The sequence below is a fragment of the Lontra canadensis genome, unplaced genomic scaffold (assembly GCF_010015895.1).
Source record: "Lontra canadensis isolate GAN:19392208 unplaced genomic scaffold, GSC_riverotter_1.0 scaffold27, whole genome shotgun sequence".
NCBI lineage: Eukaryota > Metazoa > Chordata > Mammalia > Carnivora > Mustelidae > Lontra > Lontra canadensis.
Window position 1 is genome coordinate 19,345,373 of NW_022631021.1, and position 13,562 is coordinate 19,358,934.

A 13,562-nucleotide genomic window follows, 5' to 3' on the forward strand; every position below is an offset into this window, starting at 1 on the left:
GTCCTTTCCAGGAGTACTTTTAAACCTTAATATTAAATAGAAACTTTACATGAGACAGTGCCTCTTTTTTCTTCTAACGTGTTTATTCTTCAGAGCAATTAATATTTGAGGCAGAATTTGGGTAAGACGTGTAGAACTAATTTATAGTAGCACAAATGTCTCAGAAGTTAGCAGACCTGCACCCATTCATCCACTCCCCTCATTGGAAAACAGGCCACCCCGGGGCAGGTTTTTTTTTTTGTTTGTTGCATTATTCCCGGCAATCCGAACCGTGCCTAGGTCACTGCCAGCTCTCAATAAACACCTGGTTGACTTGATTCATTGATCATCCGCGCCTGGCGCTGCATCCAGCAGGAAGGCCCGCCGGCAGCCCTCCTCCCTCCACCGAACCTGCGCTGCTCTCGGCCCCGCAAGGAGCATCCGGCTACCCGGCCCACCCCGCTCGGCCCGGCCGCGGCCTCCCCGGCCCTTCCCTTCCCGCGGAGGAAGAAGCGAGCGCCGAGAAGTGGGAAACCCAGGCCCACTTCCTGTCCCGGCAAGGCCGGGCGTCAGCGCCCCCCGCGGCCTGCTCCCTGGGCGCGGCAGGCGGCCCGGCCACAGCAGCGAGAATGCAGCGGGGTGCGGCGGCGGCGGGCCGGGAGGCGGGCGCCGGGCCAGGGGACCCGGGCCGCGCTCACCGCCCCGCGCGCCGGCCCCGCCCCCTGCGCGTCCCGGCGGCCAGAGGGTTAAGCGCGCGGGGGGCGGGGCCGCAGCGAAGCCGGCGCGCGGAGTGCTGGCCGCGGGTGGGGAGGGGGCTGCGGCCGGGGGCGGTTCCGGGCGGCGGGGGCGGGGGCGGGCGGAGGAAGGGGGCGGGCCCCAGAAGTTGTTGGGCGCTAGGCCGGCGCGCGGGAGGGCGAGCGGGGCAGCGGGCCGGCGGGCTGACCGGGCCGGGGCTGGAGAAGTTTGCGCGGCGGCTCGAGAGCGCAGGGTGCGGGCCCCGCCGGCCGCTGCGCGCCCGCTGCCATGGCTTTCCGCAGGAGGACGAAAAGTTACCCGCTCTTCAGCCAGGAGTTCGTCATCCACAACCATGCGGACATCGGCTTCTGCTTGGTGCTCTGCGTCCTCATCGGGCTTATGTTCGAGGTGAGCGAAACTGGAGAGGGGGTGCCCCCTCTTGTGCGTCGCCCGGCGTAGCCCTGCAGGTCCCGCGGGTCCCCGTCAGAGCCCGGGCGCCTGGCTGCCATGTACGCTCTCCGCACCCCGGCTTTGTGCACTCTGCGCCCCCTTGGCCTCCTGGTCAGCCCGGACGCCACCCCTCAGCTCAGTGCCCTGCCAGCCTTGTCCTGCTCTGCCGCCCCCTTGAGCACCCACCCTATCCTGCAGCGTTCTCTGCAGCCCTGGATCCTAAGCCTGGCCTTGAATCAACCGCAGCGCTGCCACCCTGGCCCGACTAGTGGGGTTTCCTTTCTGGTGTCCTGGAGTCAAGCCCGGAGACTCCCAGACCCGCGGTCATTGCACAATTCCCCCTCTCAGGCGGTGGCCGCCAGCTAGCTCCCTCTGGCTTTTCCAGTGGGAGGGACCTTGACTCTTTTCCACGTCTCACCTGGTTTTCCAGCTCTAATGCATCCTCACGTCTGGGATATGCTCAGGGTGTTCACGTGTGGTCCTGGCCCCATCCCAGCAGTGCCCTTCTGCCATCCTCCTGCCCCTCCTCCCTTTTTTCGCCCTTGCCTGAAAGGCGAGGTTTCATATACCCTTTATTACTCTGTGGACTGTTCATTTAGATCCATCTATAGTGGACCCAGAACTTCTCCCCTGTTACAGGGGCAAGGAGAGGGACAGGGATAGTCTCTGTTTTTAGGGGAAAGGTGATTCTCTCAGAGCTATGGGGGACAGGGGCTGGAGAGGATGGGTCCTCACCGGGACAGCAGTGCCCTGGTGTGGGCCTCACCAAGCAGAGTTTTAATAAGGCACCTGGGGGTCAGAATCCAAGGGAATGATTCTCTGCTCCGGAGAGGGAGAAAAATGTGATATCCGAAGTGGAAAGAACTGGAGAAAAGTGAGTATTAGGCTTGCTCTGGCATATCTTGTCTCAAGAGTGAGATTATGTGAGTGACACTCCCCTCACTCTCATGGATGATGTCCCCTTTGAGGCGTGCCTGGTCCTCCCTGCTGGGTTGTGTTGCTTATCTGTGTTCTTGGGCATGGGTTAGGAAGCTGTAACCATTTATAAACAGCCTTGGAATTGGAGGCTTCCCAGTGTGGCTAATTTCTCCTTCAGAAGCCCTCTCTCTCTCAGTTCCCTATCTCCCCTCTAAGGATGACAGGGGTTCTACTTAGCCCTGAAGCTGTCCTCAGGCTGGGGACACTTTCATGGTGGCGAGTCAGGGTTGGATGTGTGAATGCACCCTTGGCTGGGCTTCGGGGTCTGTAGGAAACAAACCTGGGACCAGGATTGCGGTCTGCCATCCAGATTTTGCTAGCGCTCCTCCACTTCTGTCCCTCCGTCCTTCCTTTCCCCACCCCACAACTCTCATGGTATATTCATCCTGACTCTGTCAAACCAGGGTCGTCCCTGGGTCCCCGTCTCTGCTCTGTCACTAGTCGGACTGAGGAGTTGACCGCAGCCTCAGTTTCCTTTTGGCTAAAGAGGTTAGTAAAACCTGTCTTCCTCGCAAGGTTATTGAAAGGTTTAACTGAGATCATGTAAGCAATAGAATAAGAACCCAAACAGAAGCTACAAATGTGAGAACAGGTTGCTTGCTGCTGAGACCCTGTACTGTATCATAGTACTAGCTTAATGAAACAAGAATTTTGTTTGTTGCAGCCCATATCCTCAGTATCTGTTTGCTGTCTTCTGTTCTTAAGAGGCCTCCCAGCGCCGTGTCACCAGTCTTGGAGGGAGTGGTTGGAAAGACACACGTGACAGCTGTAGCCCTTAGAGCCACAGGCCCTTTGGCCAGCGGGGTCTCTTGCATACTTGCACCTCTGCTGCATGGCAGGCAACTGCTAAGGTTCGTGGCTCTGTGGGTTTTATCTTTGCTTAAAAGAGCTGCTAACGGTTTGAGCTGGGTACCTTCTTCCCTGTCCTGCCTTCAATCTTGTGGAAAGTCCAATGCATGAAACTGGAACTTTGTGGCAGTTGAAAAGTGTTAGGAGCCCTACCTACCTGCCAGAAGAGAAAGGTCCAGGATGGAGGACATAACAGAAAAGCCCTCCCACCCCCCATCTTGGGATTGGCCTGGAGAGTTTGGAAAGGACCCTGGCAGAAATGCACTGCCAACTGACTCCGTCTTCCCACCACCCCCTGTCTGCCGAATCTTAGACCAGCAGCCGTTGGCTTTACAGCACTGGGCACCTTTTCTGGAAGGTGCGTCTGAGGTCTGTTGTGGAATTGTCCATGTATGCTCGTATGCGAGGACAGCACAGGACTTACTAGATCTTATTTAGGGTCTTCTGGGTTCTCCCCTGGAGGTGTGGCACATGTAGGGATGCGTATGGTGGGGGAGGGGCAGTCCAGCACTTAACAACCTTTTTCCTAGAAGTGAGAACGGAAGGGGGTGGAAAGGGAAGGGGAGATAGGGAGAGAGGATGTCAGGCTCTGGGGTTTCTAATTTGGGCAGAGCTAGAGTTCCTTCATTCAGAAGCTGAGTCAGGAAAACACAGTTATGATTCTTCCCACAAGGAGTGACTCTCCTGGCGGTTCCTCCCTCTGGGGTCCTCTGCCCAGCCTCTGCCAATGAGCTGGACCCCTCTGCCTCCCCCAGGCAGCCACAGCCCCTGGCATCCTGGCTGGTGGATCCTCCCCAACTCACCCTCAGCTTGCCAGCATTTAGGGGAGGCCTTCATTCCCCACGCCCTAGGACCCTAGGAGATGATGACTCCAGATTTCCTCCCTGGGGATAGCTTCCTTGGGGATCACTTCCTTTGGGGAACACACATGAAAGTGCCCCTCCCTCCTCCTTCTGGTTTAGTTTCGGGCTGTCCTAAAATTCCTTCTCTCATTTCCAGGGTGTGTGTGGGGGGGCAGGTTCTTCGCCCTGCACCCAGGTTTTCTTTCTATTCCGCAAGGCTGTTTGGAATAGAGCTGTTCTGTGCAGTCACAGCACTTGGCTAAAAAATGTCAGGAATGTGGAGCTTTATTTTCCCCCTCCTTCCCTTCCAGCTTTCTCTTTCTTAACTCTGCTTTCGGGGGAGTTGGTGCAAGTGGGAGTTTTCTACCCAGTGGTTTGGTTCTTTGGTCCTGGTGGCGGTCAAGTTGGGCCTGACCCTCCTTCAGGGTGTGGGCGGCCCGCCCGGGGGTGTGTGCGTGCGTCAGATCGGAGCAGCCTTCCCCTCCCCTTTCCCTTTGCTTTCCCGTGGCCTCTTCAGTGCCACGTTTCAAACTGAAACAGGCAGGGAAAGAGGAAAACTCTCTCATTAGTGAATGGAGAATGAGAAAAAGGCGGGCGGGGGGGTAGGGGGCGTGCATCGAACAGAGAGGAAGCAGTTATACATTACCTCTAAAATGTCATTTTGAAACAGAAACTTTTTTGTTAGTTTTAAAGCTCGTTTGCAGGCTCTGCCGGCTCTGTGACAAGGAAATATTTCTACAGTCCTAGGCCTGTCATTTGTAGATGCGGTTCCCAGTTTGGTCTGCCATGACTTAAGGGTTCAGGCCCCAGAGCTCTTTTCCAGTGGTGGCTGGTTTTGCTGCTTTCAGGGGTAGCTGCGATAGAGCTGCCTTCTTCCCTGTTCCTGACACCGTGATTGACTTGTCAGGATGACACGTGTGCTGCGTATACAATGGGAGTCCTGTTAGTGCATGGGCTCCGTGGCACGGGTTCACATCCTCCCAGACATACGGATCGGCGTTGTAACCCAAAGCCAGGTGCCCGTCCCGTCTGTTAGCCTCAGGAAACAGTTCTGCTTCCATTGTGCTTCTGTGAAGGAGACGCAGGTAAATGGCACCAGCCTGTGTCTGCGAACATCGGTTATTTCTTTGACTGTACCTTCCAGTGCACTTTTGAAGATGTTTCTCCACCAGTTTTTATAGCTTTTGACTTTATGCAGTATCCTGTCTAGGCTCTGACGTCGACGACCTTCAGTGGTGGTCTAGAGAAATGAGTCCAGGGAAACCGAGAAGGGTTACTCACTCTTTTGGGTGCCCTTGTTCTGTGGTTGGATTTCGCTCAGTGATCTGAGCAACGGAGCAGAATCTGGGAGCTAGTTCTTCTCCTGGTCAAGCCTCACATGTTAAGCCTCGCCTATGGAACCTAATAGCTCATCAGCCATCCCTGTGTCTTCCCTTGGCCAAGATGTGATATCCAGAAAGGTGGCATTGATCATTTTGTGAGTTTTAGACCCTTATTTCAGGATGAAGACTGAGACCTGTATAAAGGCCTGGCACTGTGCCTGGCCCACGAGCTCTTGATTGATGGCCTCAGTGACAACGACCATGCTGATTGCTGCTCTCCTTGGCTTCATTGCTGGGTCTTACCAGCACACCTTCCACCATCATACTGACTCGTGGGCCACCGGGGACGCGTTTCATTTTAGGAGTGACATGTGTTGCTGTGAGACCTTGCCCTCGTGATTTCCAGTGCTGGCCATTTGCTCACCAAAGGGGATTTTTGCTCTACCCTGGGTCCCTCTTTTCCCCAGGTCGCCTGGGGGACAGCTGCTCTTGGGAGAACATCTCTTTTCTGTGTGACATCCAGTGCATTAGAACAAGGGCTGTGGGTCCCTGGGCAGCCTCTGTCAGCTGTGCGCAGGAGTCAGAACAGCGAGGGGACCGCCCTGCACGCTAAATGGGTGCCACTTTTCTCTTGCTCGCTCTGTTTTCTGAGCCCTCCGTTGCTGCTTTCTCGGGGGCACTGTCCGGACCAGTCACAACAGAGCTCCTCAGTCCTGACTGTTTGTAGAGTACATGTGTTGCTATGGTGAAAACTTCACTCTGGCAGGCATGAGCTCCCTTTTGATCTGCTTCGTCGTGGGCAGGGGCCCCAGAAATCACTCCGTCGCAGAGCTGATGTGCCTCCTGTTCCCACCCTGGTAAACGATGAAGCCAGAGGGTTGATAAGACCGGATTAGAGTTCCCAAACGACAGAAGTGCTTTCTAATCAGCGAGAGCGCTCTTAGCAGGCTTCAGTGGGAAACTGCCCGATGCTATCTCTTCACCTTTTCATCCAGCGCCCTGTATCTGGTATCCACTGGTACCTAATGGTTAAAGGAAGGAGGAGGGTGGGGAAAGGAGAAAAAGAAAACAGTGAAACTACTAACATGGCTCCTGACATAGCCCTTCTTATTTCACGGGCAGACCTTTATCTTTTACACAGTCCCTTGCTCTGCCTTGATTTACCTCTGCTGTCTCAGGTGCCCCACAGTGGAGGAGAGCCCAACCCCAACCTCGTCACAGCTGGTTGGCGTTTCGAGTTCATGGTGTGGTTTGAAGAGCTTTGCAGGCAGCTCTTCTGGCCCATGTGGGTTCACACAGCGTTCCTTGCTTTTCAGCAGAGGAAGTGGAGCCAGATTGTGAGGGTGGGGGGTGGATCTGAGGGCCCCTGAAGCCCTCTGGTGAGTTTGCGGGAGCCCAGGGTTAGGTGAGGCACTGCTCCGTGGCTCTCCGCCCGAGCCACGTTGCCTCTTGACGGCTTCCCTCATGTGTCTTGAGGGGTTGGCAGCCCTTTCCCTCTGTGAAATGCTTTACTAGCCTCACCCTGTAATCTGGATGGTTTATGGGGGTTGTCATACCCATCCAGAGCCTGGCTTCCAGAGGAGAGACTTGGCCAAGGACCATTCCCTCCGAGTTAGAGCTGGAGCCAAAATAAGAATTCAGCAACGTCTGGCTCACATTTAGAGCTCAGCCCTAATGCTTCCATGAACGGGGAGTCTGTGGAATGTAGCCACAGGCTGCTTTATTTTTCTTTGTCTGAGCGGAATCTGTTTATTACCTGGAAGTAATGTCTGCAGGTCGTTGTTCCATTCGGAGGTTTTTCTGCCTGGAACAGTCACTGAAATGTGCATCTCCCTGAGCGAGAGACTACCGAGAGGGACCCAAACTCCTGTATCCCACGTGAATATAGGCGAATGGGCGGGGGCGTTACCTGCCCTGAAAGTTACTGCCTTTCGTTAGCCCACATCTGGGTAAGCGGAGCTGCCTCCAACTGTTCTATTTTCATTGCCCTTATCCTTAAGTTAATATTGTGGCCATAGCCCAAGGGCATATCTTTCTTCCACATGTCATGAGTTGAAGGGTTAGAGGGAAACCTCGAAGTCATCTACTGTTTATAGAAAAGGAAAATAAGACTCTCAGAGGTTGGGACAGTTGCCCAGGACAGTAGAGGGAATTTCTGGCAAATGTGGGGCTTGAACGTACATCTTCTGACTCAAGTTTAGGGAATTTTCTACACATTTGCCCCCTGGAATTCTCGATGGTGCCTTTGAATGCAAGGGTATGCGAGGAAGCTTGCAATTGATACATCTTTGTTAGGTGTTCCACGTTGGTTAATTTGGCAGCTGTGTATTGAATTCCGGCTGTGTGCCTGCATTGAGCTCTGGGAATGCAGATGAAGAAGTTGGGGTCCTTGTCCTCAGAGAGGTCACTGCAGGGTAGCTTGAAGCTGGTAAACTCTTTGTGGAGGGGCATCAGGCCTTGAACTTGATATAAGTGGCAGGTGCAGCTTACAGACAGACTGTCGGGCCTCAACCTCAAACCACTGCTGCTGATGGAAGGGGGTGGTTTACTGAGCCCCAACATCCTGAGTGTGGCATTGTCAGTTGTTAGAGGACAAGAACGGTGGTCATTTAGAAACCTGTGACGCACAGCGGGTAGTCTTGTACTTTATAGCTTTGAGAATAAGTGAGCTGACCAAGGCTCTGTGTGTGTGTTTGTCCCTGCTTGTGTGCACAGATGTGATTTCTAGTACTAGGAGGTCTTTATTTATTTTTTTAAAGACTTATTTATTTCCGGGGTGCCTGGGTGGCTCAGTGGGTTAAGATTTATTTATTTCATTGAGAGAGTGAGCAAAGTGTGAGCCGAGGCAGAGGCAGAGGGGGAGGGAGAATCTCTGGCAGCCTATCTGCTGAGCGGGGAGCTTGATCCCAGGAGCCTGAGGTCTCGACCTGAGCCTCAAATCAAGAGTGGGATACTTAACCAACTGAGCCATCCAGACGCCCCAGGAGGTCTTTATTGATTGAGGTTAGGAGAACTCGTCCATATGATTTCTTAAGATTTTTGCCATCAAACTCCAACATGATCTGAAATGTTCCTTTTGGGTTAATGGAAGTGACGATCATACCTGGGATAAGAAGGATAGCATCCTCAGAACCTCAGATGCCCTGTCTTTGAAGTGGGGTGAGGATTTCTTAATAAAGCTCCTGAAGTTTGCAAAAGCAGGGGTTTTTTTTTGTTTGTTTGTTTGTTTTTGTTTTTGTTTTGGTAGGCTCTATGCCCAACATGGGGCTCGAACTCATGACCTGGAGATTAAAAGTCACATGCTCTACTGGCTGAGCCAGCCAGGCGCCTCAGGGCAGAGTATTATTAATCACTTTGTTCCCTCATTTTTATTATAAAGGCATAGGTTACAGAAATTTTTAAGAAGAGACTTTTTAGTGACCCACCACTATCAGAAAGATTTCGTTGACTTTTGGGGAGGCAGAGGGCTGTGTCTACCTTGAGACAAAAGATAGAGATGTGATTTGCTGCTCCCTCCGCCTACCCCCACACTTGCTTTGAAGAATGCCCGGGATCATCCTGGTTAGTCAGCAAGTGTTTACAGTCTGGTCTGTGCGCCCGTACAGTGTGGGATCTGGCGAAAGATAGCGTTGAGAGTTGGTGAGAATGTTGCCTTAAGGCCTAGAGGTGCCGGGGATGTATTACGGGCTCCTTTCCTGAATGTGAAGAGCAGTCTGGGGGCTCCTAACCTGAAGGAGCACTCCTGGGGCAAGCAGGCCTTCCCTCCAGCAATTCCTGGAGTCCTGCAGGAAATCACTGGGCTTGCTTCACAATGCCTGGTTTCCTGCTGAGAATTCCTTGGAACTTGGAGCAGAATTGAACTTTTCAGACCCAATGCTTCTGGAGTTTAGAGTGTGTGTCCTTTGTAGTCTGACTTTGCACTGGATCAACTTTTGGCCTCTTGGGCAAGGAATCACTTGTCCGTATGGATTTTGTGACTGTTGCCTTGAAGGTAGAAAGGAATGATTGATAGCTGTTTCTCTTCGTTGTGGTGGTTGTTGTTTTAAGTTGCAGTTTGCTCTCTGGTTTGGTGCAAAGTGTGAACACGTGCTCCTCCTCCAGAGTCCTCGAGGCTTGAGTCCTGACCCGGACATGGAAGCACGTGGGGGCAAGGGCAGGGGACTAAGACCTGGTGGCCTGGATTCTTGTTGGGTCTCTGCCACTAAATGGCTACGTGGCCCATGCAAGCCCCTCGGCTCTCTGGGACCCCATTTGCTTGCTGGGTTGTCAACTGTTGTGTGGCTCGGTCATGCCATTTTCACGTGGTTACACAGAACAGGGCTGGGGAATGTGTATACGACTTAAGTTGCCAGTCAGAATTGGGTCCATATCTGGCAGGTGGCCACCAGCCACGTGTGGCCATTCCACTTCACCAACGTGAAACGAAATGGGAAGTTCAGTTCCTGGGTCACACGGGCCACAGTTCACATCTCAGGAGCACAGACACAGATAGAGCGTTTCCATCACCGCAGAGAGTTCTGTTGGACCGTGCTGGGGCACACGTTGCTTTCTGAGGGCTCGTTTCTGTTTGTTTTTGTAGTCATAAGCAGTATCTTGTGGTGTGGTTCTGTGGGGACACCGTTAGAGGCCCCGGATCACTGTGGCTAAGGTCAGGGTTCTACCTCTGGATCTGCTCTGGTTTATCACGTCCTCGTGTCTTCGCGGTGTCCTCTTGGTAAGTGGTTTCACCTCTCTGCTGTAGTTCACACGTCAGTAAAAATATGCCCCAGAGTTGTTGGGAGGATTAGGAGCGTTGATATAAAATATGTCAGAAATGTTGATATAAATACAGAGCTTGGAAGAAGGCCTGGCACAGGCTAAGTGCTTAGTACCTGCTACCTGTTGTTCTTACTGGGCTTGGACAGGCTTGGAGTGATACCTTGACTTTGCAGAAACCCCCTTTGTGTCTGCCTCCTCTGTTTGGAGCGTAGCTAAGAAGTAGGATGGCATGGGAAGGATGCGATGCAGGGAGTGGGGGTCCTGGAGCGGCCCAGGGATGGTCCCAAACCCATGTCCTGATCCCACACCCGGACTAGTTGCTCGGGCTCTGACCCCTGCTCAAAGCCCACCGCACTTTTCACACTTTTTCTATGAAGCTTGGTTATCTGGTTTCCAAGATTATAGAAGAAAGAATGAGTTAAAATGAGAGAATGGCTTCGGTAGCTGACAGCTGGAAGGACTGTCCATTAGTAAATACTTAGGAGTCATAAGAAATGAAAAGAGAAAAAGTCATGCATATTTGGTGTCATGTAGTGTACATACACAAACAACTTCTGTAGGTTTCGAGGTTACTGGGAGAGACTAGCGCACTGTAGGCTTGATCATAATGATTATCTGCAGAGAAAGTAAAAGCTCACAAACACCTTTATTTTTTTTAATTTTCACTTACTTATTTTTTAAAAAGATTTATGTGTGTATTTATTAGAGAGAGAGAGGAGAGAGCACACAAGGAGGGAGGTGGGGTAGAGGAAGTTGGAGAAGCAGATTCCCCACAGAGAAGGAGCCTGATGTGGGGCTCGATCCCCGGACCCTGAGATCATGACCTGAGCTGAAGGCAGATGCTTAATGACTGAGCCACCCAGGCACCCCTCTCACAAACATTTTTAGGAACATTACTGTCCACAAGGATTAATGTTAAAGTTTCAATACCTAGAACTTTAGCAACAGGGAAAAGTTGGATACCCAGAATCATTCAGCCCCATAAATTTCTGGCAAGCCACATTTCTTTTTGTTATAGCCTGGAAATAGAAGGCCAAGTTGGTCTATTGTACAGTGTACGTTCTTAACCACAAAATGTGGAAGAAACTTTTTTGACATTCTTCTCATTTAGCCTGGGAAATACCTTCATTCAACACTATTCAACCATCTGCCAGTCAATTTTCTTCTTCTTTTAATCATTCAGTAAGTACACATATTCCGTGCAGAATTCTGAAATCTGAAGTGGAATCCAGCTAACATACTTGCTGACATGCCTTGCTCTCCTGTGGTCATTTTTGGAGCTCCGAAACAAAGAAAATGAGATGCTTGTCGGTCACTGTTTCTTGAGTTTCATGGGTCCAGACACTCTGGGCTGACAAACTGTGGCCTTGTCAGTTGTCACTGGCCACTTCCCACACCTTCAGCCTGTAGCTGGAGCCAAGTGTAACTTGACCAATGTTGCTGGCTTCTCAGTCCCACCAGGTGGGTCGTTGCTCACGTGGCTCAATGGATGTGAATCTGGACTGAGCGATTCTGATTTCTGGCCTTGTTTTTCTGCAAACATTGATTAAAGAGAGCTTTTTTGTGAGGCATCGTTCTGGATGCTGGGAACACCAGGGAAGGACATGTTGCCCAGTTACAGGGAACCATTTTACCATGTGGTAAGGGAGATAGATAAAAGGAAATGACTACAGTTTCTTGGTGATGAGCTTTCCAGTTGAACTGCCATATTGGTTTCCCATGTCTAGCCCACAGTGGTATTCACTAAGTACTGGTCTGCTAGAGGGGTTGCTTGTCCAGGATAGGGGTGAGTGGATGTTGGTCTAGACCAGGGAGAGAAGAGGATGTGTGTTTGAGTGCACACCTGGGGCTGGCATGAAGCCTTAGCGTCCTCAGTGGGCTCGTGTCATGGGATGCCCTACGTGAGATTGGAAACGATGGGTCTGGTTGGGAGGCTGTGACACTGATCCTTGTGAAAACTGCCCCCGACCACAAAATTTCAGCCTCTACCCCAACCAGGAGGCAGAACCAGGACCCCCACATCTGAACTCTCGATTGTTGGAAGGGCAAGGCCTATTCTCCCCCAGTTTTCTTGCCTCAGGCATTCTGTGTGACACAGGCAGGCAGCTCCGGCAAGGACAGCTAAAGCTGGGTGAGAGGAACAGCCTTTCCTTAGACCTTACTGTAACCCTGAGGCATGCACTGATGTGGTGTTGCCCTTGAACATGACTATCATTGTTTTACTGTTGCATGTTGCCGGGGCAGTCTCACTGGCGTGTCCTTTGAACTTATTTAAAAGGCATTTTTTGCCTCTAATAGGATTCCTACTTGTTTAAAAAGTAGAGGGCCTCAGCTAGAGGAACATCTTTTTTTTCTGCCTTTTATTATTATTTTTTTAGCTAAATAGGCCACGAAGAGGCTTGCAGTCGAGTACTGTGGCCTTATCTATGGAAGCTGGTTCTGTTCCAGTGTTCAGGGGAGGTGGAGGGAGGGGGAGGCTTTTCTAGGCATAGGTGAGGTGGGACAGACAGGTACGTTCGTTGGTGGACAGAGGAAGGTAGGCATGGCCCTTATGGAGCATTTCATTCACCAGATTATCGAACCCTCAGTGTGTACTAGAGTCTGTACCCATATTGTGTCGACGAGGACCTGACAGGGGTGTCAGTGAAGAATTCTCTGAAGCGACCTGTCCTGTGCCTTCCATCTCTAAAATTTTGCAGACCCCTAGAAACAGATGCAATGAGACTGGCCCTCGTCTGACTTCTAGCACCTTGTTTGAACTCCTGGGGGTCTTCTTACCAAGGCCTGTTGGTGATTGTCCTCAATTGTATTGAACACCCCCTACCCCCATGAAAGGTTTATGTTGTCTCCAGAGGAGAGAGAGAAAACAAGAGCCTGTTTCGGGACAGAAACCCACAGTGGTCGGTTCTCCCTTGCCTTGTCCCCTGCATCCAAGTCCCAGCAGTTTTACCCCCTGATTTGCTCCCAAGCCCCCTCTCACAGTTCTTGGGCCTTAGCTCTGAGCCCTGAATGGTTACGTGGGTCCTAGCTTGGACCTCAGCCCGTGTCTCCTGTCCCATCCCTTTCCATACAGCTACCAGCGATGGTCATCAGACACAGAGCTGAGCCCGGGGCTCCCTTACTTCAGATACTTCCATGGTGCCACCTGAAGTCCGGGCTGGTTAGCATGGTGTTCCAGGCTCCCCTGAAGTCTGACCAGCCTTTGTCCTGGACTCCTCTGTTCCTCACTCAGGCCCTGCCCCCTCCCCCAATGCCCCTTCCCCAGGCAAACCACCTACCTGAGTTCCAGAACATCGCCTCTCTGTGCCTGCCTGCATTTGTTCATGCTCTCACCCACCCCCGGGGCTTCTCTTTCCCTCTGTCCTGTATGTCCTCCTTCTTGAACGCCTGACTCCCATGTCACACGGGCACCACCTGCACCAAATGTTGTCCCCGGCCCTTCTTCCCCAGCAGTGTTCCCTCCTCCTTTTTGCCTGCCTCTGTATTTCTCTTGTTTATTCATGCCGCCAGGCTCAGACCGAGCATTTGCCCTCTGCCAAGCCCTGTTCTTGGAGCTAGGATAAAAGACAAAAAGGCGAAGGTTCTGCCGTCACGGAGCCGAGAGTCCTTAGGGAGGTGGCAGTGTTGCTTCTGCTCTTGTGTGTAGGGC

General features: G+C 52.2%; 1 protein-coding gene across 2 annotated transcripts in view; it reads left to right on the forward strand.

The window, feature by feature from the left end:
- The first annotated feature begins 881 nt into the window (after positions 1-881).
- The window catches only part of TRAM2 (translocation associated membrane protein 2), a 78,366-nt gene continuing 65,685 nt past the window's right edge, over positions 882-13,562 (forward strand). The window contains exon 1 of one of the 2 annotated variants that reach the window (XM_032864533.1): positions 882-1,122. In XM_032864533.1, coding sequence (XP_032720424.1) covers positions 1,003-1,122 — 120 coding nt within the window. In that variant the 5' untranslated portion in view covers positions 882-1,002. The remainder of the gene's footprint in view (positions 1,123-13,562) is intronic. The other variant, XM_032864534.1, reaches the window with a different exon arrangement.